This window comes from Dryobates pubescens, chromosome 21 (assembly GCF_014839835.1).
Source record: "Dryobates pubescens isolate bDryPub1 chromosome 21, bDryPub1.pri, whole genome shotgun sequence".
NCBI lineage: Eukaryota > Metazoa > Chordata > Aves > Piciformes > Picidae > Dryobates > Dryobates pubescens.
The window spans coordinates 20431721-20455769 of record NC_071632.1 but is presented as its reverse complement, the minus strand read 5'-3'; the positions used below and the strand labels follow the sequence as shown (position 1 = coordinate 20455769).

Below are 24049 nucleotides of genomic sequence, written 5' to 3'. Positions count from 1 at the left end.
GTCCTGTCTCTTGCTCCTTAGGAGAAGAGACCACCTTGCAGAGAGCAAGGTCTCCTCAGCCTCCTTTTCTCCACACTGAGCAAACTCAGGTCCCTCAGCTGCTTCTCACAAGATGCTTCACCAGCTCTGGACCCTTCATCAGCTTCATTGCCCTTTTGTGGACATGCTCCAGCACCTCAGTGTCTGGGAAAGAGGCAACCACCTCATCCCTCCCTGCCACACATCCCCTCCAGAAGCTTGCTAACATCATGGCAGAGACCACTGCTGGCTTTGCAGGGTTCCTGTTTGGCTTTTGGCTGCCCCACAAAGCCACCACTACCCCAAGCCCCACAGAAGCATCACAGAGCAGGGGAAGGAGAGGGAATCCGAGGTGACTTACTCTGTGTCGGCTAGAGTGGCTCTCACGCTGGCCCATGCTGTAACAAACACAGCAGGGAGTCCTGCAAAGAAACACAGGTCAGACGGGCTGAGGAGCTGGCCAGAGGCTTCTGCTGCCGTCAGCCCAGCTGGAGTGGGCTGGAAGAAGGTGGAAGAGGCAGTTGCTAGGTATTCAGGCCCGATTTTAAATGACAAATGATTTGTGTGTTTGTTTTAATGGATTATCTAAATGTCCAAGCATCAATCTGGGATCCTCAGGTCAGGAGAAGCAGAGAACTGCTGCAGAGAGGCCAGCAGAGGCTGCAAAGATGCTGAGGGGCCTGGAGCAGCTCTGTGGGGAGCAAAGGCTGAGAGCCCTGGGGCTGAGAGCCTGCAGAGGAGCAGCCCCAGAGGGCAGCTGAGCAATGCTCAGCAAGAGCTGAAGGGAGCCTGGGGGGCAAGAGGCTGGGGCCAGGCTCTGCTCAGTGGCGCCCAGGACAAGGGGCAGAGGGCACAAACTGGAGCCCAGGAGGTTCCATCTGAAGAACAGGAGGAGAAAGTTGGTTGTTGTGAGGGTGCTGGAGGCCTGTCCCAGGCTGCTCACCCTTCAGATAGTTCTAAACATTGATAAGATCTCCTCTCAGGCTGCTCTTCTCCAGACTAAGCAGCCCCAGGTCTTTCCTCATCAGGCAGATGCTCCTCTCCATCCATTCTTCTGCTAGTCTCTAGTATCTCCCTGTCCCTCTTGAACATCTGCCCTCTGGCCAGCCTGATGTAGTGTGGGGTGTCCCTGCCATGGGCAGGGGGGTTGGAACTAGATGATCTTTGTGGCCCCTTCCAGCCCTGACTGATGCTATGATACTATGGACACCAAGCTGGCCACAGGATGATGGTTGCAGGAAAATCCTCTCTCCAGAGGTTCCCTCCCCTGCCAACCATCCTTCTTCCAGCCCAGTCCCCCCGAGCATCATCCTTCCCCCACCCCCTGCAAAGCAGCAGCACCACCCAGCACCCAGCAGCCCTTCGGTTAACTTTTGTTGGAGGGCCGAGTTCTGCTTTATTTGTACAACCAAGTCCCCCCCCCAGCTGGCTTCCCTTTCAAAAGGCAGGATCAAACCCACAGTAGCTTCCACAAATTCAAGCAGAATAAACTCTTTCAGGTGCTGGGGGGGGGGGGGGGGGGGGGAGGTGGGGAGAGGGTGGAAAAAAAACCCCTTAAATAATTAAATAAGAACATAAATAAAAGGGACATTTATCACCAGGGACTGTAAATAGGCTGTTCGCAGTGGAAGCCGGCCGGGGCTGGGCGCGGAGGCAGACGCTTAACTTTCAGCATGCACTTAAGTCTCATTAGGGTGCTTAAAGGTTTTCCTGACCACGGGCGCTTGCCTGGGGCTGGCGGGGGGAGGGGGGGTGCGCGGAGCAGGGACGCCTGCTGCGTGCCTAGGTGGGACAACGGGGCTCTTATCTTGGGTTGGAAGCTTTAAAACGCCACGGTAATCTAAGAAAGCATAAATAATTAAAGACAGAGCCTCACTGAGCGCCGGCAGCGCCTACAAAGATGTGCTTGTGAGGAATGCCCCCTGCGCGGCGAGCCCCTGCCGGCCCGCGGGCTGGGGGCAAGAAAAGAGTTAACCCATTTACACCCTTCAGTGTGGAGAGGGTGAGGGCTTGGGGGGAGGTGGTGGCTCATCAATGGTCCAGAGGTGGTGGCTCATCAATGGCCCAGAGGTGGTGGCTCATCAATAGCCCAGAGGTGGTGGCTCATCAATAACCCAGAGGTGGTGGCTCATCAATAGCCCAGAGGTGGTGGCACATCAGAAGCCCAGAGGTGGTGGCACATCAGAAGCCCAGAGGTGGTGGCTCATCAATAGCCCAGAGGTGGTGGCTCATCAATAACCCAGAGGTGGTGGCTCATCAATACCCCAGAGGTGGCTCATCAATACCCCAGAGGTGGTAGTTCATCAGTAGCCCAGAGGTGGTGGCTCATCAGTATCCCAGAGGTGGTGGCTCATCAATGGCCCAGAGGTGGTGGCTCATCAATACCCCAGAGGTGGTAGCTCATCAGTATCCCAGAGGTGGTGGCTCATCAATAACCCAGAGGTGGTGGCTCATCAATGGCCCAGAGGTGGTGGCTCATCAATACCCCAGAGGTGGTAGTTCATCAGTATCCCAGAGGTGGTGGCTCATCAGTAGCCCAGAGGTGGTGGCTCATCAATATCTCAGCATCATCCATTTGCTGCTCATTGTTGATCCATAGGATCACAGAATGGTTTGGGTTGGAAGGGAGCTTGAAGAGCACCCCTGGGATAGGACAAGGGGCAATGGAGGCTCCTTTCCAAGGAGCACAGGAGGTTCCATCTCAACATGAGGAGGAGCTTCTTCACTGGGAGGCTCCCAGAGCCCTGGAGCAGGCTGCCCAGAGAGGTTGTGCAGTCTCCTTCTCTGGAGCCTTTCCATCCCTGTCTGGATGTGTTCCTGTGTGACCTGTGCTGGACTCTATGCTCCTGCTCTGGCAGGGGGGTGTTGGAGTTGGTGATCTCTGGAGGTCCCTTCCAACCCTTGTGAACCTGTGATCATCTCGATCCAACCAGGGATACCTTCCACTAGCTCAGGTCACTCAAAGACTTCTCTAGCCTGGAGAACACCTCCAGGGAAGGGGTATCCATGACCTCCCTGGCCAAGCTGCTCCAGTGTCTCACCAGTGTCTCTCAGTGAAAACCACACATGAGCTCTGGGCTACTGAGCCAGCTAGAAAAGGTTTGAATGCATCCAAATGTGCTGCTGGTGGTGGTGATGTTCCAGTTTGGATCACCTGAGGCAGTGCTGATGCTGAGAGGCAGATGAGGCTGCTGCCTTGCCTGTGAAGGTGGTAGATATCCACAGAATCATAGAGTCATACAGGCATAGACTCACAGAGCCCTGGAGCCATGGAATCATAGAATCATGGATTCACAGACTCATGAAACCGTGGAATCACAGAAGCAAAGGATCACAGACTGGTTTGGGTGGGAAGGGATCTTTCAAGCACATCCAGTCCAAATCCCTGCAGCCAGCAGGGACAGCTGCAACCAGAGCAGGTTGCTCAGAGCTCCAACCAACCTGAGCTGCACTGGTGCCAGGCATGGAGCAGCTCCCAGCTCTCTGGGCAGCCTGGGACAGGCTCTCAATACCCTCTTGGTAAAATCAATCAATCAGTCTCTTCCTTCTCTCCAGTTTGAATCTCCTCCTTTCAGTTCAAACCTTTGTCCTGTCACGCCAGGCCCTGCTCAGAAGCCTGTCCCCAGCATTCTGATTGGCCCCTTTGGGTTAAAGGACTCACTATTGTGACCTCCAAGTTTGAAAGACAGATTGTTTGAGAGGTTTGAAGGTGTTTGCCACGTCCTTGTTCCCCTCTAGCCTGTCCTGCCCTGCAGCAGAGACACTGTTCCCATTCATTCTGCCCCTGTGCTGTGCTCGAGGTTCCTAGCAACAATAAACTTTGCAGCCTTAAATCACTGCACCTAGAAAAAACCCCAATGTGTGGATTTATTGTGTCCCCTGCACTGCTGCCTCACTCCTTTCAGGCAAGCAGAGGAGAAAGATCCTTCCTATGTTCTACAGAACACACAGAGTCAGCTCCTGGCAGCAGCATTGCTGCTGAGAGAAGGGGCAGCAAAGCTGGGGAGGGGTCTGGAGCACAGCCCTGGGAGGAGAGGCTGAGGGAGCTGGGGTTGCTTAGCCTGCAGAAGAGGAGGCTCAGGGGAGACCTTCTTGCTCTCTCCAACTCCCTGAAGGGAGGTTGTAGCCAGGTGGGGGTTGGTCTCCCAGACAAGCAGTGACAGAAGGAGAGGACACAGTCTCAAGCTGTGCCAGGGGAGGTTCAGGCTGGATGTTAGGAAGAAGTTCTTCCCAACAAGAGAGATTGGCCATGGGGATGTGCTGCCCAGGGAGGTGGTGGAGTCCCCATCCCTGGAGGTGTTTAGGAAGAGCCTGGCTGAGGCCCTTGGTGCCATGGTTGATTTGATCAGATGGTGTTGGGGGGTAGGTTGGACTGGATGATCTCAAAGGTCTTTTCCAACCCGAGCAGGGAAGTTAGCCCAGCAGGGAAAGCAAAAGGAGTCTCCAAACCCCCTGTGACCTCCTGTGAGCACAGGCAGAGGTAGGTGAGGCTGGGGGGGAAGCATGTCCCCCACCTTGCGTGTGGGTACAGAGCTGGGCAGCGATGCTGTGAGCGACTTCTACAGAATCCACATTGTATGCGCTGTGCGTTTCCAGTCCATACACACAGTGTGTACAATGCAGGTGCTATAAAGTCAGGAATCTCCCCATCAGCTGCAAAAAAAAAGCTGAGGAAACCTCAACCTGGGCAAAGTCATGGGGCCAGGCACTTCTTAACTGTGACCAGCAACAGGAAACAGGGCAACAGAGACAAGCTGGAGCCCGGGAAGTTCCACCTGAAGAGGAGGGGAAACGTCTCTCCAGCACTGGGCTCTCCAGTTCAGGGGACAGGGAACTACTGGATAGAGTCCAGTGGGGGCTCCAAAGATGCTGAGGAGCAAAGGCTGAGAGCCTTGGGCCTGAGAGCCTGCAGAAGAACAGCCCCAGAGGGGAGCTGAGCAATGCTCAGCAAGAGCTAAAGGGAGCATGGGGGGCAAGAGGCTGGGGCCAGGCTCTGCTCAGTGCTGCCCAGGGACAGCACAAGGGGCAATGAACACAAACTGGACCCCAGGAGGTTCCACCTGAACAGGAGGAGGAAGTTGTTTGTTGTGAGGGTGCTGGAGCCCTGTCCCAGGGCTGCCCAGAGAGGTTGTAGAGTCTCCTTGTGTGGAGAGATTCCAACCCCCCCTGGGAATTGTGCTCCTGGGCAAGCTGCTGTGGGTGCCCTGCTTTAGCAGGGGGATTGGACTGAATGAGCTCCAGAGGTCCCTTCCAACCCCTCCATGCTGGGATGCTGGGAGCCTGAGGTTCTGTGAGCTGGCTGGAGCAGGTATCAGTCACCCAGGTTATGTGTCTATGAAACAGTGCCAGAGGAAAGGCAAAGGCCATGTGATGATTCATCTTGTTAAGTCCATGACAACACCTCATCCTCAGGCTGGGATTCTGTGGTGGCCACCCCAAGCCCCTCTTCTCCTCTGTCACTTGTTTTTGGTGTGTGCTGTGTAGATGTCTCAAAGCAGTTGGAAAAATAATGCCTGTGTCAAAGCTGTGAGTGAGAGGGGCGGCTGCAAGGTGGCAGCTAGAAGAAAGCTTATGAATAAAGGCCTTATGTAGGTCTGGAGAAACATGGCCTGGGTTCCCTGCTGTTTGAAAACCTCTCAGAGGAACAATGCATCTGTTTTCCCAGGCCCTTCTCTGCTGAGCTTCCTCATATCGAATTAAATTAACCTCCTGTTCAGTCCAAACATTTTCTGGCAAGGATGGCTTCTGCTTGGCTTCGGCACCTCTAAGGAGCACATTCATCTAGTCATGTCCAGGAGGACATGGACTTGTTGGAGTGGTGGCCAGAGGAGCACACAGCAGTGCTGGCAGGGCTGGAAGCCCTCTGCTGGGAGGCCAGGCTGAGAGAGTTGGGCTTGGGCAGCATGGAGAGGAGAAGGCTGCAGGGAGAGCTTCTGGAGGCCTTCAGTGCTTCAAGGGCTGAGCAGAGAGCTGGGGACAGAGTTTTGAGCAGGTTCTGCTGTGACAGGACAAGGGGTGGTGGCTTGAGCTGAGAGAGAGAGATTCAGATTGGGGAGAAGGAGAAAATTGTTTATGCTGAGGGTGGTGAGAGCCTGTGCCAGGCTGCCCAGAGAGCTGGGAGCTGCCCCCTGCCTGGCACCAGTGCAGCTCAGGCTGGCTGGGGCTGTCAGCAGCCTGCTCTGGCTGCAGCTCTCCCTGCTGGCTGCAGGGGATTGGAGTGGATGAGCTTGAAAGGTCCCTTCCAATTCAAACCTTTCCCTGATTGTTTGACTCTGACTTTTCCAGGGCACCCTGCAGCCTCCAGTTGCACCATAGCTGAAAGCCACTGCTGCTGTCCAGCCAACAGGGTGCGAAGGGAAAATGCTCATGGATCCAGCTTGGGGTTTTCCTAGCTGTATGAAACAGCTTGGGCTTTGTTTTTTCTAGCTGCAGGTCTTGCAGGAGCTGGAAGTCTGCTGGTGAATTGCTCTTTGCCCATAGTGTCACCTTCACTCCTTCATTTGTGTTGGGTGCTGGGGAGGGCCAAGGTCCTTTCTGTCACCAATGTCTTTCCTTGCAAGAAGAGTGCTGCAGACCTTGCTGGAGCTTTGCTGCCTTGTGCCAGTGAGGATGTGGATTGAAATCTTTGGGTCTGACATCGAAGTGCAACTCTGTGTGCTGCTTTCTTCAGCAGACTGGAAATAAGATGCTGCAGGGGTGGCTTTTGCTCCCCTTGGAAACTTCCAGGCAGGATAAATGACTCAGATTTTGGGGCAGACCTGCCTTTTGTCTACCTGTGTGGGACACCATCAGTATTCATCACCCACTCCTGGCTGTGGGATGGGCAGGATCCAGTGCCCACTGCAGGGAACTGGAGTTTTTCCACTACCTCCAGAGGGTCTTGGATTGGGATTGTCCTTCCCCGTGCCCAAAAGCTATCCAAACAATCCATCTGTGCTGCTCTCTCTCTCTGTGAGGACATTCTCATGCTAATGAAAACAAAGCCAAGAAACAAATGCAACTGGAGGGTTCCTATGTTCTCATTCCAGAGGAATTTCAATTGAGCAGCCTGAAGCTTTTGGAGGGGAGGAGAGGTGATGGCTGTTGTGACAGGTGTGACTTCAGCTTTGTGGTGGGTGGCTCTGATAAAATGATTATGTTCTGGCCCTGGTTGGAAGAATTAATGAGAGGAACCCATGGCTGCTGGAGTGTTTTGCTTTGGCCGCCTCAGGAGCAGCATCAAGTTGGTTTTTCTCCTTCAACATCTGGCATTACTTTCCAGCTGCTTCCCCTCTCATCCAGCACTTGCTCTGGGGAATTGCCTCTTTAAGTCTTCTCTGCACAGTTTAATGTCCTTTTCTGAGGAGAATATTAAACAAGGTTTGGAAGGGGATGGGTAGGGAGTTCTCTGGCCTTGGGGAGTTCTTTGGACTTGTTTTCTTCATTGGGTTTTGAAAAGAGGTGACAATGCTGAGCAGCACCTGAAGGGTGGATGGCAAGGGGATGGGGCCAGACTCTTTTTGGTGGTGCCCAGCAACAGGACAAGAGACAACAGCCACAAACTAGAACCCAGAAGGTTCCATCTGAACAGGAGGGCTGCATGAAGAAGAGTGTGGCCAGCTGACTGAGAGAGGTTCTTCTCCCACTCTACTCTGCCCTACCCAGCAGAGTACACATCTGGGGAGCTGGCTCCAGAGGGTGCACCAAAATCAGCTGCCACAGGCACACCTCTGCTGGCTTGCAAGGATGGCAAGAGGTGTTGCCTCTCCAAGCCTGACCTGATCCTCCCAGAGATCCTGGAAGTGCAAATACCACACTTCAGAAAGCATAAAGGCCTCCCAAGAGAACTGCCAGGCCCCTGTGAGAGTCACTGCTCTCTGATGCTCACCCTGCCTCTGTGCCCTCTTCTCTGTTCGTGGTCATGCACTATCTGCTTCAAAGACTGCCTCCAACTGGATGGTCCTTGAGGCCCCTTCCAAGCCTAACAATTCTATGACTCTCTGATTCCAGCAGGCTCCTTCCAGGTGACCTGGAAGAAGCAACCATGACTTACCCCAGCCAAATAACGTGAATCCCCAAAGATACTTCTTCTCTGAGAAAAATGCCATGAAGATGAGGCTGTGGAGATAGAGCCCTTCCACCAGGATCCAGTAGTAATTGGTTGCCAGGAAGTAGAGGAAGAAGGTGACTGCTACTTTACAGCCCACCTGCAAGGACCACAGAAGGAAGAGGTTACAGCAGGAACATGCTTCAACACTGTTGCTCTGCAGAAAGGCAACTTTGGCCAAGATGGGCTGGATAAGAGGATGGGGAAAGGGAAAAATTAATCAGATCATCATCATTATGGTTTTTTTTTAACAGGGCTTTTACAAGGGAGGGGAAAAAAATCAGTGGGAGAACAGAAGAGATGAAAGCTGGTGCTGAGGGGCCTGGCTTTGTGGTGAGCAGGCAGTGCTGGGTTAATGGTTGGACTTGATGATCTTAAAGGTCTCTTCCAAGCAAGGTGATTCTAAATGTCAGTAACAGAGAACTAAAATGAGATCCTTTTATGGTGGCACAGCCTTTTATGCTCCCCCTTTGCCACTGAACATGGAAATGCACAGGTTGTACACAGGGCATAGGAGCATGGAATGGTTTGAGTTGGAAGGGACTTTAAAGATGGTCCAGTTCCAACCCCCCTGCCATGGGCAGGGACACCTCCCACTAGAGCAGGTTGCTCAGGGCCCTGTCCAGCTTGGCCTTGGATACTTCTAGGGTAGGGACCTGAACAGCTTCTCCAGGCAACCTGTTCCAGTGTCTCATACACATGGGGATGGAGCAGATATGGATGGACACATTTCCACCCATTCTCCTTTACAGACAGAATGAAGTAAAACAGGGGTAAAAAAAAGAGGATGAGTTGAAAAGGGCCACCCACAGAATCACAGAATCATAGAACTGCTTTGGTGGGAAAAGGCTTCTAAGATCTCCAAGTCCAATCAGCAAGCCAACACCACCATGGCCAGTAAACCATGTCCCAAAGGGCCGTGGCCACAGGTTTGTTGAACACCTCCAGGGATGGGGACTCCACCACCTGCCTGGACAGCCTGTTCCACAGCCCTGACCATTCTTTCAGGGAAGAAAGAGTTCCTAATGTGCAACCTAAACCTCCCCTGGTGCAATTTGAGGCCATTTCCTTTCATTCTGACACTTGACACTAGGGAGGAGAGGCCAACACCTGCCTCACTACAACCTCCTTTCAGGTATTGCAGAGAACAAGGAAGCCTCTCCTAAGTCTCTCCTAAGCCTCCTCTTCCCCAGACTGGTGTCTGCAAAATAAAATCACCATCTACCCTCACACATTGCCATGAGAGCTTTCCATGCAGGGGAAGGATAAACCACAACAAAGTACTTTTGGAGAGAACTTCACCATCAGTTTTTATTTCAGGATGTGGCTCATTGTAATCTTGTCTGGATGAGTCGACCATACTGACTCAGAGCTGGAACCTGAGGGAGCTGCACTGAGTGAAGGTGTCTCCCTGGTAGACATTGCTTTTGCAGATGAACTCTCCCTTTTCACATGATCACAGATCACAGGATGCCAGGGGTTGGAAGGGACCTCTGGAGATCATTGAGTCCAAGCCCCCTGCCGGAGCAAGAGCATAGAATCCAGCACAGGTCACACAGGAACACATCCAGATGGGGATGGAAAGGCTCCACCACCTCTCTGGGCAGCCTGCTCCAGGGCTCTGTGAGCCTCACAGGGAAGAAGTTCCTCCTCCTGTTGGGGTGGAACCTCCTGTGCTGGAGTTGATATCCACTGCCCCTTGTCCTATCCTAGGGTGCAGCTGAGCAGAGCCTGTCCCCTCTCTCCTGACCCCCAGCCCTCAGCTATTGATAGACATTGGTCAGATCCCCTCTCAGCCTTCTCCTCTCCACACTAAAAATGAACAAGGTTCTTCTGTTGTCCCTTCTCAGATGGTACTCACAAAATGTGATTTGTCTGCTGGAGGTGCTTCAGTGATGGATTTCAAGTCTTCCTCTGAGAACCTTTCCATCTCCTCCAGAGCTGACGCAGAGTACAAGACTGCATCCTTCACGAAGATGCTCACAGCCCTCAGCATGAAGGAGACAAACAGGTGCATGTGGATGTAGTTTCTAGTGCAGTGCAAACGTCTGCAGGAGAAGACAGAGAAGGATTGGAGTAGTTTAACTCATCTGTTGGACCAGGTCAGGCTCACCCTTCTGAAGCACCCCAGCTCCTCTCACCAGCATTATTCCACTGGGTAGGTTTAGGCTGGACATTAGGGGGGAAAAAACTTCCCAGCCAGAGTGGTCAGGGATTGGAATGTGCTGCCCAGGCAGGTGGTGGAGTCACCAGCTCTGGCTGTGTTTCAAGGTGGTTTGGATGTGGTGCTTGGGGCTATGGTTTAGGGGTGACCCTTGTAGAGCAGGGTTCTGGGTTGGACTTGGTGATCCTGAGGCTGAGTGTTGCTGTGATGCTGTGATTCTGTCAGGGCAATGCTGTGCCTGCCACTCATTTAAACACTTCCAATTCTGACTGGAAAAGCTTAATGGGAATGGATTTTGCATGGGGCATGGGGTGGTGAGCATGATAGGTTGGACTGGATGATCTTAAAGGTCTTTTCAGTTCTGTTCTGTTCTGTTCTATTCTATTCTATTCTATTCTATTCTATTCTATTCTATTCTATTCTATTCTATTCTATTCTATTCTATTCTATTCTATTCCATTCCATTCCATTCCATTCCATTCCATTCCATTCCATTCCATTCCATTCCATTCCATTCCATTCTCTTCCTGCAGCTGTTGGGCAGTGAGTCTACACCTGGCAGCTGGTGCTTGTGTGGTGCACACACAGATGGAGGAGGAGATGCACCGTGGAGGCCCTGCCCAGGGTGTGCAGCTCTGGAGTGCAGTGTGGAATGGTTTGGGTTGGAAGGGACATTTGAAGCTGTTCAACCCCCCTGAAATCAGCAGGGACAGCTGCAACCAGAGCAGGTTGCTCAGAGCCCCAAACAACCTGACCTGGGGTGGTGCCAGGGATGGGGCAGCTCCCAGCTCTCTGGGCAGCCCGGGCCAGGCTCTCACCACCCTCAGGGTGAAAGACCAAAAATCTCCCTCTTTCAGTTCAAACCATCAGCCCTTGTCCTGTCACAACAGGCCCTGCTCAAACCCCTGCTCCCAGCTTTCTGATGGTCCCCTTGAAGCACTGAAAGGCCACCAGAAGGTCTCTTTGGAGCCTTTTCTTCTCCAGGCTGATGAGTTTGCCCAAACAGGGCACTGTGTGTGCAGCACTGGCATCTGGAGGCACTGAGAGCTGCATTCAATATGAAGTCCATGTGCTGTCTCTGCACATCTGGTGAACATCAGGATCAGCATCAGGTGGCTAGCCTCTGTCCCAGGCTGCCCAGAGAGGTGAGAGCTGCCCCCTCCCTGGAACCACTGCAGGTCAGGCTGTGAGCAACCTGCTCTGGTTGCAGCTGTCCCTGCTGGCTGCAGGGGCTTGGACTGGGTGAGCTTTAAAGGTCCCTTCCCACCCAAACCATTCCATGATTCTCTGATCTGGTTTGGAGTAAGCCAGCCACCATCTCCACAGTGCATGCATGGGGTGGGCATCTCTGAGTGCTGTGTGTGCACCATGAGCAGATCTCTGATGTTCAGTGCATGATCAGTGAGTGCCCAGCAGACAGGCGTGTCCAAGACAGACCAAAGGCTGGATTCCTGCATGGTGCCAAATGGAACCCAAGTGTGTGCCTTGTGTGTGTCCCTCTTGTGCTTAAATCCATGCCCCCAACAAGTCTGAGAGTCAAACCCTTCATTTAGAGTTCCCATTGAAGGGCTACAGAACTGTGGCCACTAAAACCTTGCTGAGCTTCCCACGATCTTCTCATCTTTGTGTCCACTCCAGAGTTAGCAGCAACTATAGAAGTAACTGTAGTGCCCTGGGATGTCTTCTCTGAGGCATTAACCTTTGCTTGGTCATGTTGAAGGCTGCACCCCCTGCCATGGCAGCAACCACCCCACAGATGCTGATTGTAAAGTGCTTTGAGGCCCTTTTAGAGGGAAAAGCTGGATGGGTGAGAAGTGGATGGGTTAGACCCAGCACCATAGAATCATGGAATCATAGAACTGTTTTGGCTGGAAAGGGCCTTTAAGATCATCCATTCCAAGAAACAATGATCTGACTCCACCAAATCTGGGGCTAAACCATGTCCCCCATCACCACATCCCTGTATCTTATAAACCCCTTCAGGGATGGGGATTCAACCACCCCCCTGGGCAGCCTCTTGCAGTGGTTGAGAACCCTTTCAGTACAGAAGTTCCTTCTAATGACCAAGCTAAACCTGCCCTGGGGAAACTTGAGGTCCTTCCCTCTTCTCCTACCACTTCTTCCCTGGGAGAAGAGACCAAGCCTCACCTAGCTCCAGCCTCAGGGACCTGGATCACCAGGTGGGGGAGACTGGAGGAGTCAGTCTGGCACTTTTCCATGGCTGAGGTCCCCTGCACTGGTCTATCCTTAGTGAATATTTGGGTTTAGAGTGGAATTTCCCTGATGAAACCTCAGCTGTCACAAAAACCAGCCACCTAAATCTAAGGTGTGACATGGACAGCAATCCCTAGACAGTCTTCCAAGGCAGACCAAACTCTCCTTGGAGACACCTCTCTGCCCACTTGCTACAAAGAGGCTCCAGAAAACTCTCTGGCAGGCAAGGAGAAGGAGTTGAAGCATCCCACCCCCCCATGTCCTGAGAAGGCTGACCCTAAGTGACACTACCACAGCCCAAAGCACAGCTGCAGCCTCCTGTGACCTGCAGGAGCAGCTCATCCCACTCCAGGAATGCTGAGGAGAGCCCCAAGGCCTTCCCAGCCTGGTGACAACTCCCTTAGGTATGAAGCAGAGCCGCCTACCTGAAGTATCCCAGGATAAGGACAGCAACTGTGAGGGATCCCAGGGAGATGGAGTATCCAACAGTATAAATCAAATAGAGGCGATCAAAGACCTCCTGCAGTAGAGATGGTGGAGAAAATAAGGTCACGTTAGGACGTGTCCTGCAGCGCAGGCAGCTGGGCTGTCAAACCTGCTGGAGACCTGGGAAACCTTGGGGAGCCTTGGGGAACCCTGGGAAAGCATGGAATCAGAGAATGGGAGGGGGTGGAAGGGACCTTCAGAGGTCGTCCGGTCCAAATCTCCCTGCCAGGGCAGGGTCACCCAGGGCAGGGCACCCAGGAACGCATCCAGATGAGCTTTTTAGGCTGGAGAGGAGAAGGCTGAGAGGGGGTTTAATGAGTGCTTATAAATAGCTGAGGGCTAGGGGTCAGGAGAGGGGACAGGCTCTGCTCAGCTGCACCCTGGGATAGGACAAGGAGCAACGGATGGAAAGTGCAGCACAGGAGGTTCCACCTCGATGTGAGGGAAAACTTCTTCCCTGTGAGGCTTCCAGAGCCCTGCAGCAGGCTGCCCAGAGAGGCTGTGGAGTCTCCTGCTCTGGAGCCTTCCCAGCCCTGTCTGGGTGTGTTCCTGTGTGACCTGTGCTGGATTCTCTGCTCCTGCTCTGGCAGGGGACTGGAAGATCTCCAGAGGTCCCTTCCAACCCCTGACATCCTGGGATCCTGTGAAAGTGTCTGGAGAAGAAGACTCCACAACCTCTCTGGGCAGCCTGCTCCAAGGCTCCAGCATCCTAACAGTAAAGAATCTTCTCCTCATGGTGAGGTGGAAGTCCCTGTGCTCAGCTGGTGTCTGTTGCCCCTCGTCCTGTCACAGGACTCCACTGACAGGAGCCTGGCCCCTTCTTTTGGACACCCACCCTGCAGAGGTTGATAAGCATGCCTAAGGTCTCCTCTCACATTTGTTGTAGGAGCAGCTTGGAAGGTGATGTCCATTGTTCCTAAGGGTTGAGGGGAGCTAGGAATCCCTAATGGCTCTAGGGATGGAGCTGGGTTCATCCCATACCTACTGAGGTGCCATGGTCTAGTCATGAGGTCTGTGGTGACAGGTTGGACTCGGTGATCCTCGAGGTCTCTTCCAACCTTGGTGATACTGTGATACTGAGCTCTGCAGCATTTCCACCCCAAAGGAACCCCAAAGAGCTTTACAAACTCTCAGGCAAATCCAGAGACCACCTGGCAGCTTCTGCTGGAACAAAATGCCCACTGGCCTGGGACTTTTTCTTTGCTGGAAGCAGTAAAGCTGAGCCATAAGGCTCTGCCATAGCATTGCTGAGTGACTGATGGCCAGGCTGCTGGGGTGTCAAGCCTCCCCCCCCAGAACACAGGGGGAGAATGTACTTTGGCTGGGGGATAGGAGGGGAAAAAAAAATCACCTGCATTTATTTTTCCTTCAGAAAAATCAGAAGCAGGCTGTGACTGTGGTTATCCAACCCAGACACAACTGGAGCTTGCCAAAGTCCCACTGGAAAAGGGCCTGTCACAGGAGAGCTCAAAGTAATTAATCCTGTCGTAGGGTTTAGTTCTCTTGGCCCTCAGTGCTTCACAGTTGGGCTCAGAAACCCAGAGCTTTCCATTAAGTGTTGAGATCATTTTCTCTCTCTCTCTGTTCACCAGCACAGGTGAGAGGCTGACCAGCTGGAAAGCAGCTCCAAAGAGAAGGACCTGAGAGTGCTGGTGGGCAATAGGCTGCCCATGAGCCAGCAATGTGCCCTTGTAGCCAAGAAGGCAAATGGTCTCCTGGGGGGGCCATGAAGAGGACTGTGGCCAGCAGCTTGAGGGAGGTTCTCCTGCTCCTCTACTCTGCCCTGGTTAGGCTACAGATGGAGAACTGGGTCCAGTTCTGGGCTTCCCAGCTCAAGGGAGACGGAGAACTGCTGGAGAGAGTCCAGCAGAGGCTGGGAACCTGCTGAGGAGCCTGGAGCAGCTCTGGGAGGAGCAAAGGCTGAGAGCTCTGGGGCTGAGAGCCTGCAGCAGAGCAGCCCCAGAGGGCAGCTGAGCAATGCTCAGCAAGAGCTAAAGGACCTGAGGGGGGCAAGAGGCTGGGGCCAGACTCTGCTCAGTAGTGCCCAGGACAAAGGGCAATGAGCACAAACTGGAACCCAGGAGGTTCCACCTGAACAGGAGGAGAAAGTTGTTTGTTGTGAGGGTGCTGGAGGCCTGTCCCAGGCTGCCCAGAGAGGTTGTGGAGTCTCCTGGTGCGGAGAGCTTCCAACCCCCCCTGGGCACTGTGCTCCTGGGCACTGTGCTGTGGGTGCAGCCTTCAGCAGGGGGTCGGGCTGGGTGAGCTCCGGAGGCCCTTTTCAACCCAAACTACGCTGGCATTCTGGGATTCTGTGCTGGGGCAAGCAGTCTGAGTGAGTAACTGCCTGAAAAGGGTTAAAACTCCTGCACCCTCCTAGCTCCTACTGCCTTTCACCATCTGAAATCAGAAATAAACCCAGAAGAAACCACCCAATTCAGCATCTTTCTCCTGGCTCCCTCCTCCCCTGTCCCTCCCGCTGGGTTGCAATAACATTGGTGAGGCTGGGCTCTGAATGACAGCTCTGATTTTTTGGATTTGAGGCGAGCAGTGCTGTCCTGGAATGTGAAACCTCAAGCCCCTATTACATCAGAATCCCCCCAGATATGGGAACGTTTCTCTGTGGTTTCCATGGGGCGCGCGGCGAGCTTGCCAGAAGCCATCTACGTGTGGCTGTGTGCGTCTCCAGAGAGGTTTTTCTGTCTGTGCAGGCAGCAGGCACTAAAAAGCCAATGTGAGCAGATCTGAGAACTTCAGGGGAAGGTAAAAAAACCCACCCCAAAAAAATCCCCCCAACCCCAATCACCCCACCAAAAAAACCACCTTCCCTTCCAAGCCTGCTCCGGCTGCCATGCTGGAATCCTTTTTGGAGCTGGAGGAGGGGGGGAAAGAAAGAGAAACACTTTTGCCTCCACAGGGGAAATGGAAGGAGAAATGAGAGACCTCCTCCAGTTTTGGGGTCCCTGAGGACTGGGCAGTTTGTGTGGCTTCAACAACAGCAGCCCCGAGCCCCATTGAGAGGGGGAACCGGAAAGATCCCCGCTCCTCTGGGACAATGTCGGCGTTGTAGCAGCCATGGCCTTGGGAAGGGTTTGCTGATTGGCTGGCAGAAGGTCTTGGAAGGCTGTGGTTAGCTGCTCTGATGAACCACAGGGCCTCTTTTTGAAGGGGCATTGAGTCAGAACTGCCAAGACACACACATGCAGGCAGGCAGGCTGGGGAGCTTGCTTGCAGACCAAGGTGAGAGGCTTCTTTCCCAGCAGCTCCACGAGGATCGCTTCAGGGAAAGGGAGTTTTTGAGTGGGGTGCTGAGGTCACTGGGGGGAAACCTCAGGAGCAAAAAGCTGAGGCTCTCCAAAAGGGCTGCACAGGGCAGCTTGTGCTTGCTGGTTCCCAAGGGTGTTTTGTCCTCAAGGATGGTGAGACCTGGACTTACCCAGGGGGGAAAAGTAAAAGCTCTGAAGGCAATTCCAGGTCTCACTCATCTCCTAGCACGAGGGAGGTCCCAGCCTGGTGGAAACCACAATGCTGAATCAGGAAAGATCATCCAGGTACCAAAACATTGAGTCATCTGCCAGCTGAAACAGCCACCTCCACGGCCTGAGAAGCCCAGTTTTGGAGCTGAGATGAATGGAGGTTAAATAATTCACAGACTAACCACAGAGGTCATGCATGGCCAAGCCATGGACACAGCCTGGGTCTCCATGCTCCCAAGACAGTGCACCACTTACTACATCCTGCAACAAGGGGGGCTCTGTGTAACCAAAGAGTCACAGAATGGCTTGGGTTGGAAGGGACCTTAAAGACCATCTAGTTCCAACCCCCCTGCAGTGAGCAGGGACACCTTCCAGTAGCTCAGGTTGCCCCAAAGCCCCATCCAACCTGCCTTTGTGTGTTGCCAGGGATGGGTCATCCATAGCTGCTTTGGACAACCTGTTCCAGTGTTTCACCACCCTCAGAGTAAAGAATTTCTTCCTAATATCTAATCTAAATCTCCCTTCTTTTAGTTTAAACCCATCACCCCTCACCCCATCATTACCCTCCTGCATGAGGAGTCCTTTCCAACCTTTCCTGTAGGCCACCTTTAAGTCCTGAAGGGCCACCAGAAGGTCTCTCTGGAGCCTTCTCTTTTCCAGGCTGACCAAACCCAACTCTCTCAGCCTGGCCTCACAGGAGAGGTGCTCCAGCCCCCTGATCATTTTTGTGGCCTAAAGATGGGGAAGGTGTGGGATGGATCTAATCCTTCCTTTCTTCCACTCTTACAGCTCTCCTGTGCCTCTGGCATGTGCCAACAGAAGAATGCTCTGGAGGCTTTCCCTTCACATGGCTGAGCCAGTTGTGGTTGCTCCTGGAGGATGTTGGGCAGGATGGAACCCCTCTGATGTGGCTGAGTTGGTTTTGGTGCTGGTGAGATGACTTTCCATCAAGTCATGCACCATGCATCCTCCCTAGGTCAGGCTCTGTGGTGCTCTCAGGCACTGCACAGCCTTGTTTAGGGTGAAACAAAATGGGCTTAAGCTGCCCCAGGGGAGGTTTAAGTGGACACTAGAAGAAAATTCTTCCCCAGAGGGGTTCTCGAGCCCTGGAACAGGCTCCCCAGGGAGGTGGTTGAATCCCCATCCCTGGAGGGGTTTAAAAGCTTCAGAGATGTGGTAGTCAGGACCCCAGCCTTGGTAGAGTTATGTAATGGTTGGAGTTGATGATCTTAAAGGTGTTTTCCAACCCAAACCATTCCATGATGCAAGGCACTTCTTTTCCCTCATCCTCTCCAGGCACAGACTGCAAAGCTCCCCCGGCCCCCAGCCGTCTGCTCTGTACAGCCAGGTGAAAGGATCTGTCCACAGTGAGCCTGCCCAGCTCACCCTGCCTCCCCAGCCTCCCTCCAGCCATAACTCAGAGGCTGACAATAGACCAAGCCTAAGTACTATTTCAGATGTGTTGCCTGCTGAACCTGTAACCACAGCTCCTTTTCCACCTCCTCCTCGGCTGGGTGGGAGACTTCCTCTCTGTTCCCCTTTGCATCTCAGCTTTCCACCAGCCTTGCCTCAGGGCAGAAACTTCACAGCAGCTTGGTGGCTTTGGGAGGACAGGAAAGCAATGCAGAGCTGGAGGTGGCTCCTGCCTGAACTCAGCAAGTGTATGGAAAGAATCAAACCAGACCAGACCTAGCCACCGTGGACAGCCATGGGCTGCATGTGCCCCCCTCGTGTGGGGGTCCCTGCATTCCACTCTCCATGTGGTTTGGACATCTTCCAGGTGTGTGACCCTCAGAGCAGCTGCCTGCTGTATTTCCATACTGTGCTCAGGGCTTGGTTTGACTCCTGATTTGTCCTCTTCCACCAAAGGGGAGAGAAGCTGTGCTGATCTAAATCCAGAAGAAAACTGCTCTCCCCTGCAGGACAACTCAGAACTTCATCAGAGCACCAGGCATGGGGGTGTGAGGCCCCACCAAGTGTTCTCCCTCCTGCATTGCAGCTGTAGGACAGGCTGGGTGAAGAGGTCTGCTACATCAGATTCTACTAGGGGCTGAGCCACTGGAAAGCAGCCCCAGGGAGAAGGACCTGGGAGTTATCCATGGGACAGCAATGTGCCCTTGTAGCCCAGAAGAGCAATGGTATCTTGAGGTGCATGAAGAAGAGTGTGGCCAGCAGGTCAAGGGAGGTTCTCCTACCCTTCTGCTCCACCCTAGTGAGACTACATCTGGAGCACTGGCTCCAACACTGGGCTTCCCAGTTCAAGAGGGATGGGGATATACAAGAGAGAGTCTAATGGAGGCTACAAGGATGATTTAGGGACTCTGGTGAGGAAAGGCTGAGAGGCTTGGGGCTGCTGAGCCTGGAGAAGAGCAGCCTGAGAGGAGATCTTATTACAAACATCTGAAGGGTGGGTGTGAAGAAGAAGGGGCCAGGCTCTTTTCAGTGGTGCCCAGTGACAGGACAGGGGTTCATGGGCACAAACTGAAACCCAGGGAGGCTTCATCTAAAGATGAGGAGAAACTTCATTGCTGTCAGGGTGCTGGAGCCCCTTCCCAGGCTGCCCAAGAGGGGTTGTAGAGTCTCCTTCTGTGGAAACATTCAAGACCCATCTGGATGCATCCATGTCTGACCTGCCCCATGTGATCCTGCTTTGGCAAGGGGGGTTGGACTGGATGATCTGTGGAGGTCCCTTCCAGTCCCTACTATTCTGTGATTCTATGATTCTGTGATGCTATAATTCTATGATTCTCTGATTCAATGATTCTATAATTCTATGATTCTATGGTTCTATGATTTTATGATTCTCTGAGGCGATGATTCTCTAGTTCTATGGTTCTCTGATTCTCTGATTCAATGCTTCTCTGAATCTTCAGTAGCTGGCTGCAGCCTGCCAGCTCTCGTGCTTGAAAAGGAGACCCCTATCTCCGGGGCTGTCAATCCAGCCTCCTCCAGTTAATTTTGCCTTAGGAGCCAACCCAAGATCCCTTGCCCAGGGGGCAGTTAGGAGCTGGTAATTCCCCAGGCTCTGCTGGCCTCGTCCCACTTCGCTGCCGCCGGGACGCAGTTTCCCTGCCGCCCCGCGTGCAGTCATCCTATCGATGTGGCTCGGGGTGGGGGAAGAGAGGCAGCACGAGACACAGAATCTCTCTGGGGCTTCTCTCTTTGCTCTGTGTTGCTCAACCTGGTAATTACCCCACCAGGGCTAAAAGGGGAGAATCGGCCCCCTAGCCCCGAGAGGTGGACAGATCCCTCTCCAAGCGCCCGGGCGGCCGTGGGCGTTGACTGGGGCGTGGGGATGGAGCTATCTATAGGCTCCAGACTATTTCCAGAGGTAGCAGAGCAGGGGGTTTATATATAGGCACAGACAGACATGGCTTTCCCTAACGCTTTGTAGCGTGTGGCTGCTTAAAAATCCACCCCCCTGGTGACATCTGCTCGCCCAGAGCCGGCCCACAGCTCTCCTTCCAAACCCTGGGCTGAAGGCAGCTGCTGCTGGTGACGCAGAGATGCTGCTCCCCAGAGAGGGGAAATAATAATAGAAAGCAAGCTCTGCCTCCAGAAGATGTCTCTGTCCTGCCAGTACCACCCCCTTCTGACAGCTCTTGACATATTTACTCTGAAGGAAACCCCAAAACACCAGACCTCAAAGGAAGGTTGATTAAGACCAGCGTCCCACAGCCACGCTTGGGTGTGAAGGAGAAGAGGCTTCCTCGCTCTCTGAAAGCCTCAGGCTGCTCTTCTCCAGGCTCAACAGCCCCAGGGCTCTCAGCCTTTCCTCCTCACAGAGATGCTCCAGGCCCCACAGCTGCTTCAGAGCCTCCACTGGACTCTCTCCAGTAGTTCCCAGGCTCTCTTGAGCTGAGGATCCCAGAACTGGACCAAATATCCCAGATGAAGCCTTACTAGGGTGGAGTAGAGGGGCAGGAGAACCTGCCTCGACCTGCTGGCCACACTCTTCCTCATGCACCCCAGGACACCATTGGCCTTCTTGGCCACAAGGGCACATTGCTGGCTCATGGGGAACTTGTTGTCCACCAGCACTCCCAGGTCCTTCTCTTTGGAGTTGCTTCCCAGCAGGTGACCTCTCGCCTGCGCTGGTGCAGGGGGTTATTATTTGTCAGGTGCAGGATCCTGTGCTAGGGGCTCCAGAGCTGGAGATCACTGAGTCCAGCTCCCCTGCCAAAGCAGGATCTCTTGGGTGAGTCACAGAGGAAGGTGTCTTAGATGGGTCTTGAAAGTCTCCCAAGAAGGAGACTCCAAAACCTCTCTGGGTAAATGCTGCTACAGAGATGAGGTCTTGCTCCAGAGCCCCAGCTAGGCTCAGACCCGGAGGAGCAGGACATTCCTACCAGCTGCTGTTTGACCAACCACCTGAATGTGTGTCAGAATAAGGCCCCCAGCTGTGATGTGTGGATGGACACCTTCCTTTGCACATTCCCAGGAGAACATCAAACCCTCTCCACCTGCATGGAAATCCTCTCCTAATGCTGGACTGGTGTCCATTGATTCAGAATTGTCGCTCCAGCAGAATTCCTCTGAGATCTGCCCTCACATGTTCACTTCCACTGGCAAAGGACTGGGTGCCCATCCATCTCCAATGAACAGGCCACATGAAACCTCTGATCCTTCATTTATACCTCTCATCCAACAGGCTCTCTCTTAATCACCTAGAGAAGAGGACTGGCACAACTTTTAGCTCAGTCTATCCAGCCCCTAGCAGAGACAAGGACATAAGCACTGCAATTACAACCTGGAGGCAAAATGATTGGCATGGAAGAGCCTCCAACTGCTCCTCTGTGTTCGTAAGCCTGCTGCAAGTTGTCCCCATGATCTCTTTACAAGTGGGATCATGGCAGCTGGAGGAACCCTCTCTGGTTTGGAGGACAGTTTCAGGCTTTAAGGACTGTTTCAGGCTTTGAGGAAAATTTCTGCCTCTGAGGACAGCTTCAAACCCAAGGAGCTCCTCATCAGCACCAAGCTGTGGCTTTAGCGAGCTCAGACACAGCCTCCAAGAGGATGCAGCGAACTAGCGCGCATCAGGGGTGTCAAATGAGAGAGTGTCCCTTGGGTAAGCTCTGGGTGATGCCAGCAGGTCGTGCTGCATGCACAGAAGCAGTTGCCTACCCTCTCCCTCGTCTCGTTGGTGAGGAACTTGGCACACTCGCTGTAGTTCGCCCAGGTGCGGTTGTTGCCCGGCACCAGCTCCCAGCTGCCGTTCAGGTCACACCGCCGATAAGCATGGCCTGTGGGACAGAGAGCAGAGACACAGTGAGCAGGACTGCACCTGCCAAGGCTAGAGAAACTTCTTCCAAGGGTGGCTTCCATCAGCCCTGTGCCTCCTGCCTGCTTTGAAGCTCAGCTGCAAGAACGCTGCTTCCATCTCCATCACAGCTCCATCGATTTTCTACCTGAGAGCCAGTCACAGGTTGAGATATTTGAGTCTCCACACCAAGGAGAGAAGCTTTGCACAGTCCCTCCCAAGGCACAGAGTTTGCTCTCTCCCTGTGAAAGCTAACAGGGGTCTCCATTTTGCTGCTCTTTGTTTGCAGGGTCAGTCCATCTTGGGAGGGGTATCCTTCTCATGATGAGGAAGAAAGAAAAGAGGGAAAGGCTTCTCCTTGGGATTCAGCTGCTGCACGAAAGCTTCCATGCCCAGATGCCCCTCTGGGGGTATCTTTGTATGAGCTGGGTGTAAAATGTCCCATGATAGTTAACAGGGATGAAAACAGAAGAGAAGGCTCCAGGCAGACCTTCTGGTGGCCTGTCAGGACTTAAAGGGACCAAGAAGAAAGCTGGGAACAGACTGTTGAGCAAGGCCTGCTGAAACAAGACAAGGGGTGATGGTTTGCAACTACAAAAGGGAGATTCAGACTGGATATAAGGAAGGAATTGTTTACCTTGAGGGTGGAGACCCTGTCCCAGGTTGCCCAGAGAGGTGGGAGATGCCCCATCCCTGGAAGCGTTCCAGGTCACATTCAGTGAGGCCCTGAGCAACCTGCTCTAGATGCAGATGTCCTTGTTGGCTGAAGGGACTTGGACTAGCTGAGCTTTAAACATCCCTCTCAACTCAAACCATTCCATGACCAACAAACAGATCTCTCTGTCCTGTGAGTACAAAGGGAAAGCTTCCAGAGATCTCTTCATCTAAGCCTCTTCACCCAAGCTGATTTTGGCAGTGCACAGCAGTGAGGTGGCAATCCATGCCATGAGGTGGCAATCCATGCCATGAGAATAGAATAGAATAGAATAGAATAGAATAGAATAGAATAGAATAGAATAGAATAGAATAGAATAGAATAGAATAGAATTAACCAGGTTGGAAAAGACCTTTGAGATCATCCAGTCCAACCTATCACCCAACATCATCTAACCAACTAAACCATGGCACCAAGTGCCTCATCCAGGCTCTTCCTAAACACCTCCAGGGATGGGGACTCCACCACCTCCCTGGGCAGCCCAGTGGCAATCCATGCCATGAGGTGGCAATCCATGCCATGCTGGGTTCTGGAGCACAAAGGGATGACTGCCTGGACCTCCTGGCCTCTAATGTGAGGAGCATCTGCGACAGGTCATCAGCCAAGGGTTAAGCTGGCTCAAACCACAGCCCCTTAGAGAAGAGGCAGGACAGACTGTGTGCAACCAGGGTGGAAAGTCATGACCTGCTTGCTGAAAGCAGCACCAGTGGTCTGCTGGGAACATGCAGTCCTAATTCTCTGGTGTTCCAGCCTAGGGGTGCAGAGCTTTGCTGGAGAAGGGGGGAAGCTTCAGCTGTGAACATCCACTGAGGAGTGAGTGTGCTTCAGTTGCTTCTAAAAACATGCCCAGACATCCCGGCACCACCAGCAAGCCGAGCAATGAGCTGCCTGAGGGGAAGGGAGATGGGGAGGAATTCACATCTCCTGCTTACCAGCGTGGTGCTCAGATAGCCTCCATAGGGGTCTGGGCAAGGGATTAAGGGCGTGGAATGAACGAACTTGGGAAGAATATAAATTGGAGGAGGACCTTGCAAGGCTTCTGCTGCGCCACAGAGCTTTGTGGCCCCAAATGAATGCAGGTTTGCAATGCTGCAGGGCTGCCCAGTCGTGAGGAAGAGATGTTTAGAATGCCCCAGTGCAGACTGGGAGGGGCAGGTGGGACCCTGCTTGTTGTTCAGGCTAAACCAGAGAGTTCCTTTCAGCATGAAAAGAAAATCACAGAATCCCAGCGTGGTTGGGTTGGGAAGGACCTCTGGAGCTCACCCAGTCCAACCTCCACCTAAAGCAGGGCACCCACAGCAGCTTGCCCAGGAGCACAATGCCCAGGGGGGGTTGGAAGCTCTCCACACCAGGAGACTCCACAACCTCTCTGGGCAGCCTGGGACAGGGCTCCAGCACCCTCACAACAAACAACTTTCTCCTCCTCTTCAGGTGGAACCTCCTGGGCTCATTTCCCCTTGTGCTGTCCCTGGGCAGCACTGAGCAGAGCCTGGCCCCAGCCTCTTGCCCCCCATGGGTCCTTCAGCTCTTGCTGAGCATTGCTCAGCTCCCCTCTGGGGCTGCTCTTCTGCAGGCTCTCAGCCCCAGGGCTCTCAGCCTTTGCTGCTCCCAGAGCTGCTCCAGGCTCCTGAGC

General features: G+C 53.4%; 1 protein-coding gene across 1 annotated transcript in view; it reads right to left on the bottom strand.

Moving 5' to 3' along the window:
- PTH1R (parathyroid hormone 1 receptor) overlaps nt 1-24049 on the bottom strand; it is a 99682-nt gene that overhangs the window by 17273 nt on the left and 58360 nt on the right. The window contains exons 4-8 of the mRNA XM_054171284.1: nt 21566-21684; nt 12908-13002; nt 9966-10152; nt 8051-8204; nt 380-440 (exon numbers count right to left, since the gene is read on the bottom strand). Of these exons, the coding sequence (XP_054027259.1) occupies nt 380-440; nt 8051-8204; nt 9966-10152; nt 12908-13002; nt 21566-21684 (616 nt within the window). The remainder of the gene's footprint in view (nt 1-379; nt 441-8050; nt 8205-9965; nt 10153-12907; nt 13003-21565; nt 21685-24049) is intronic.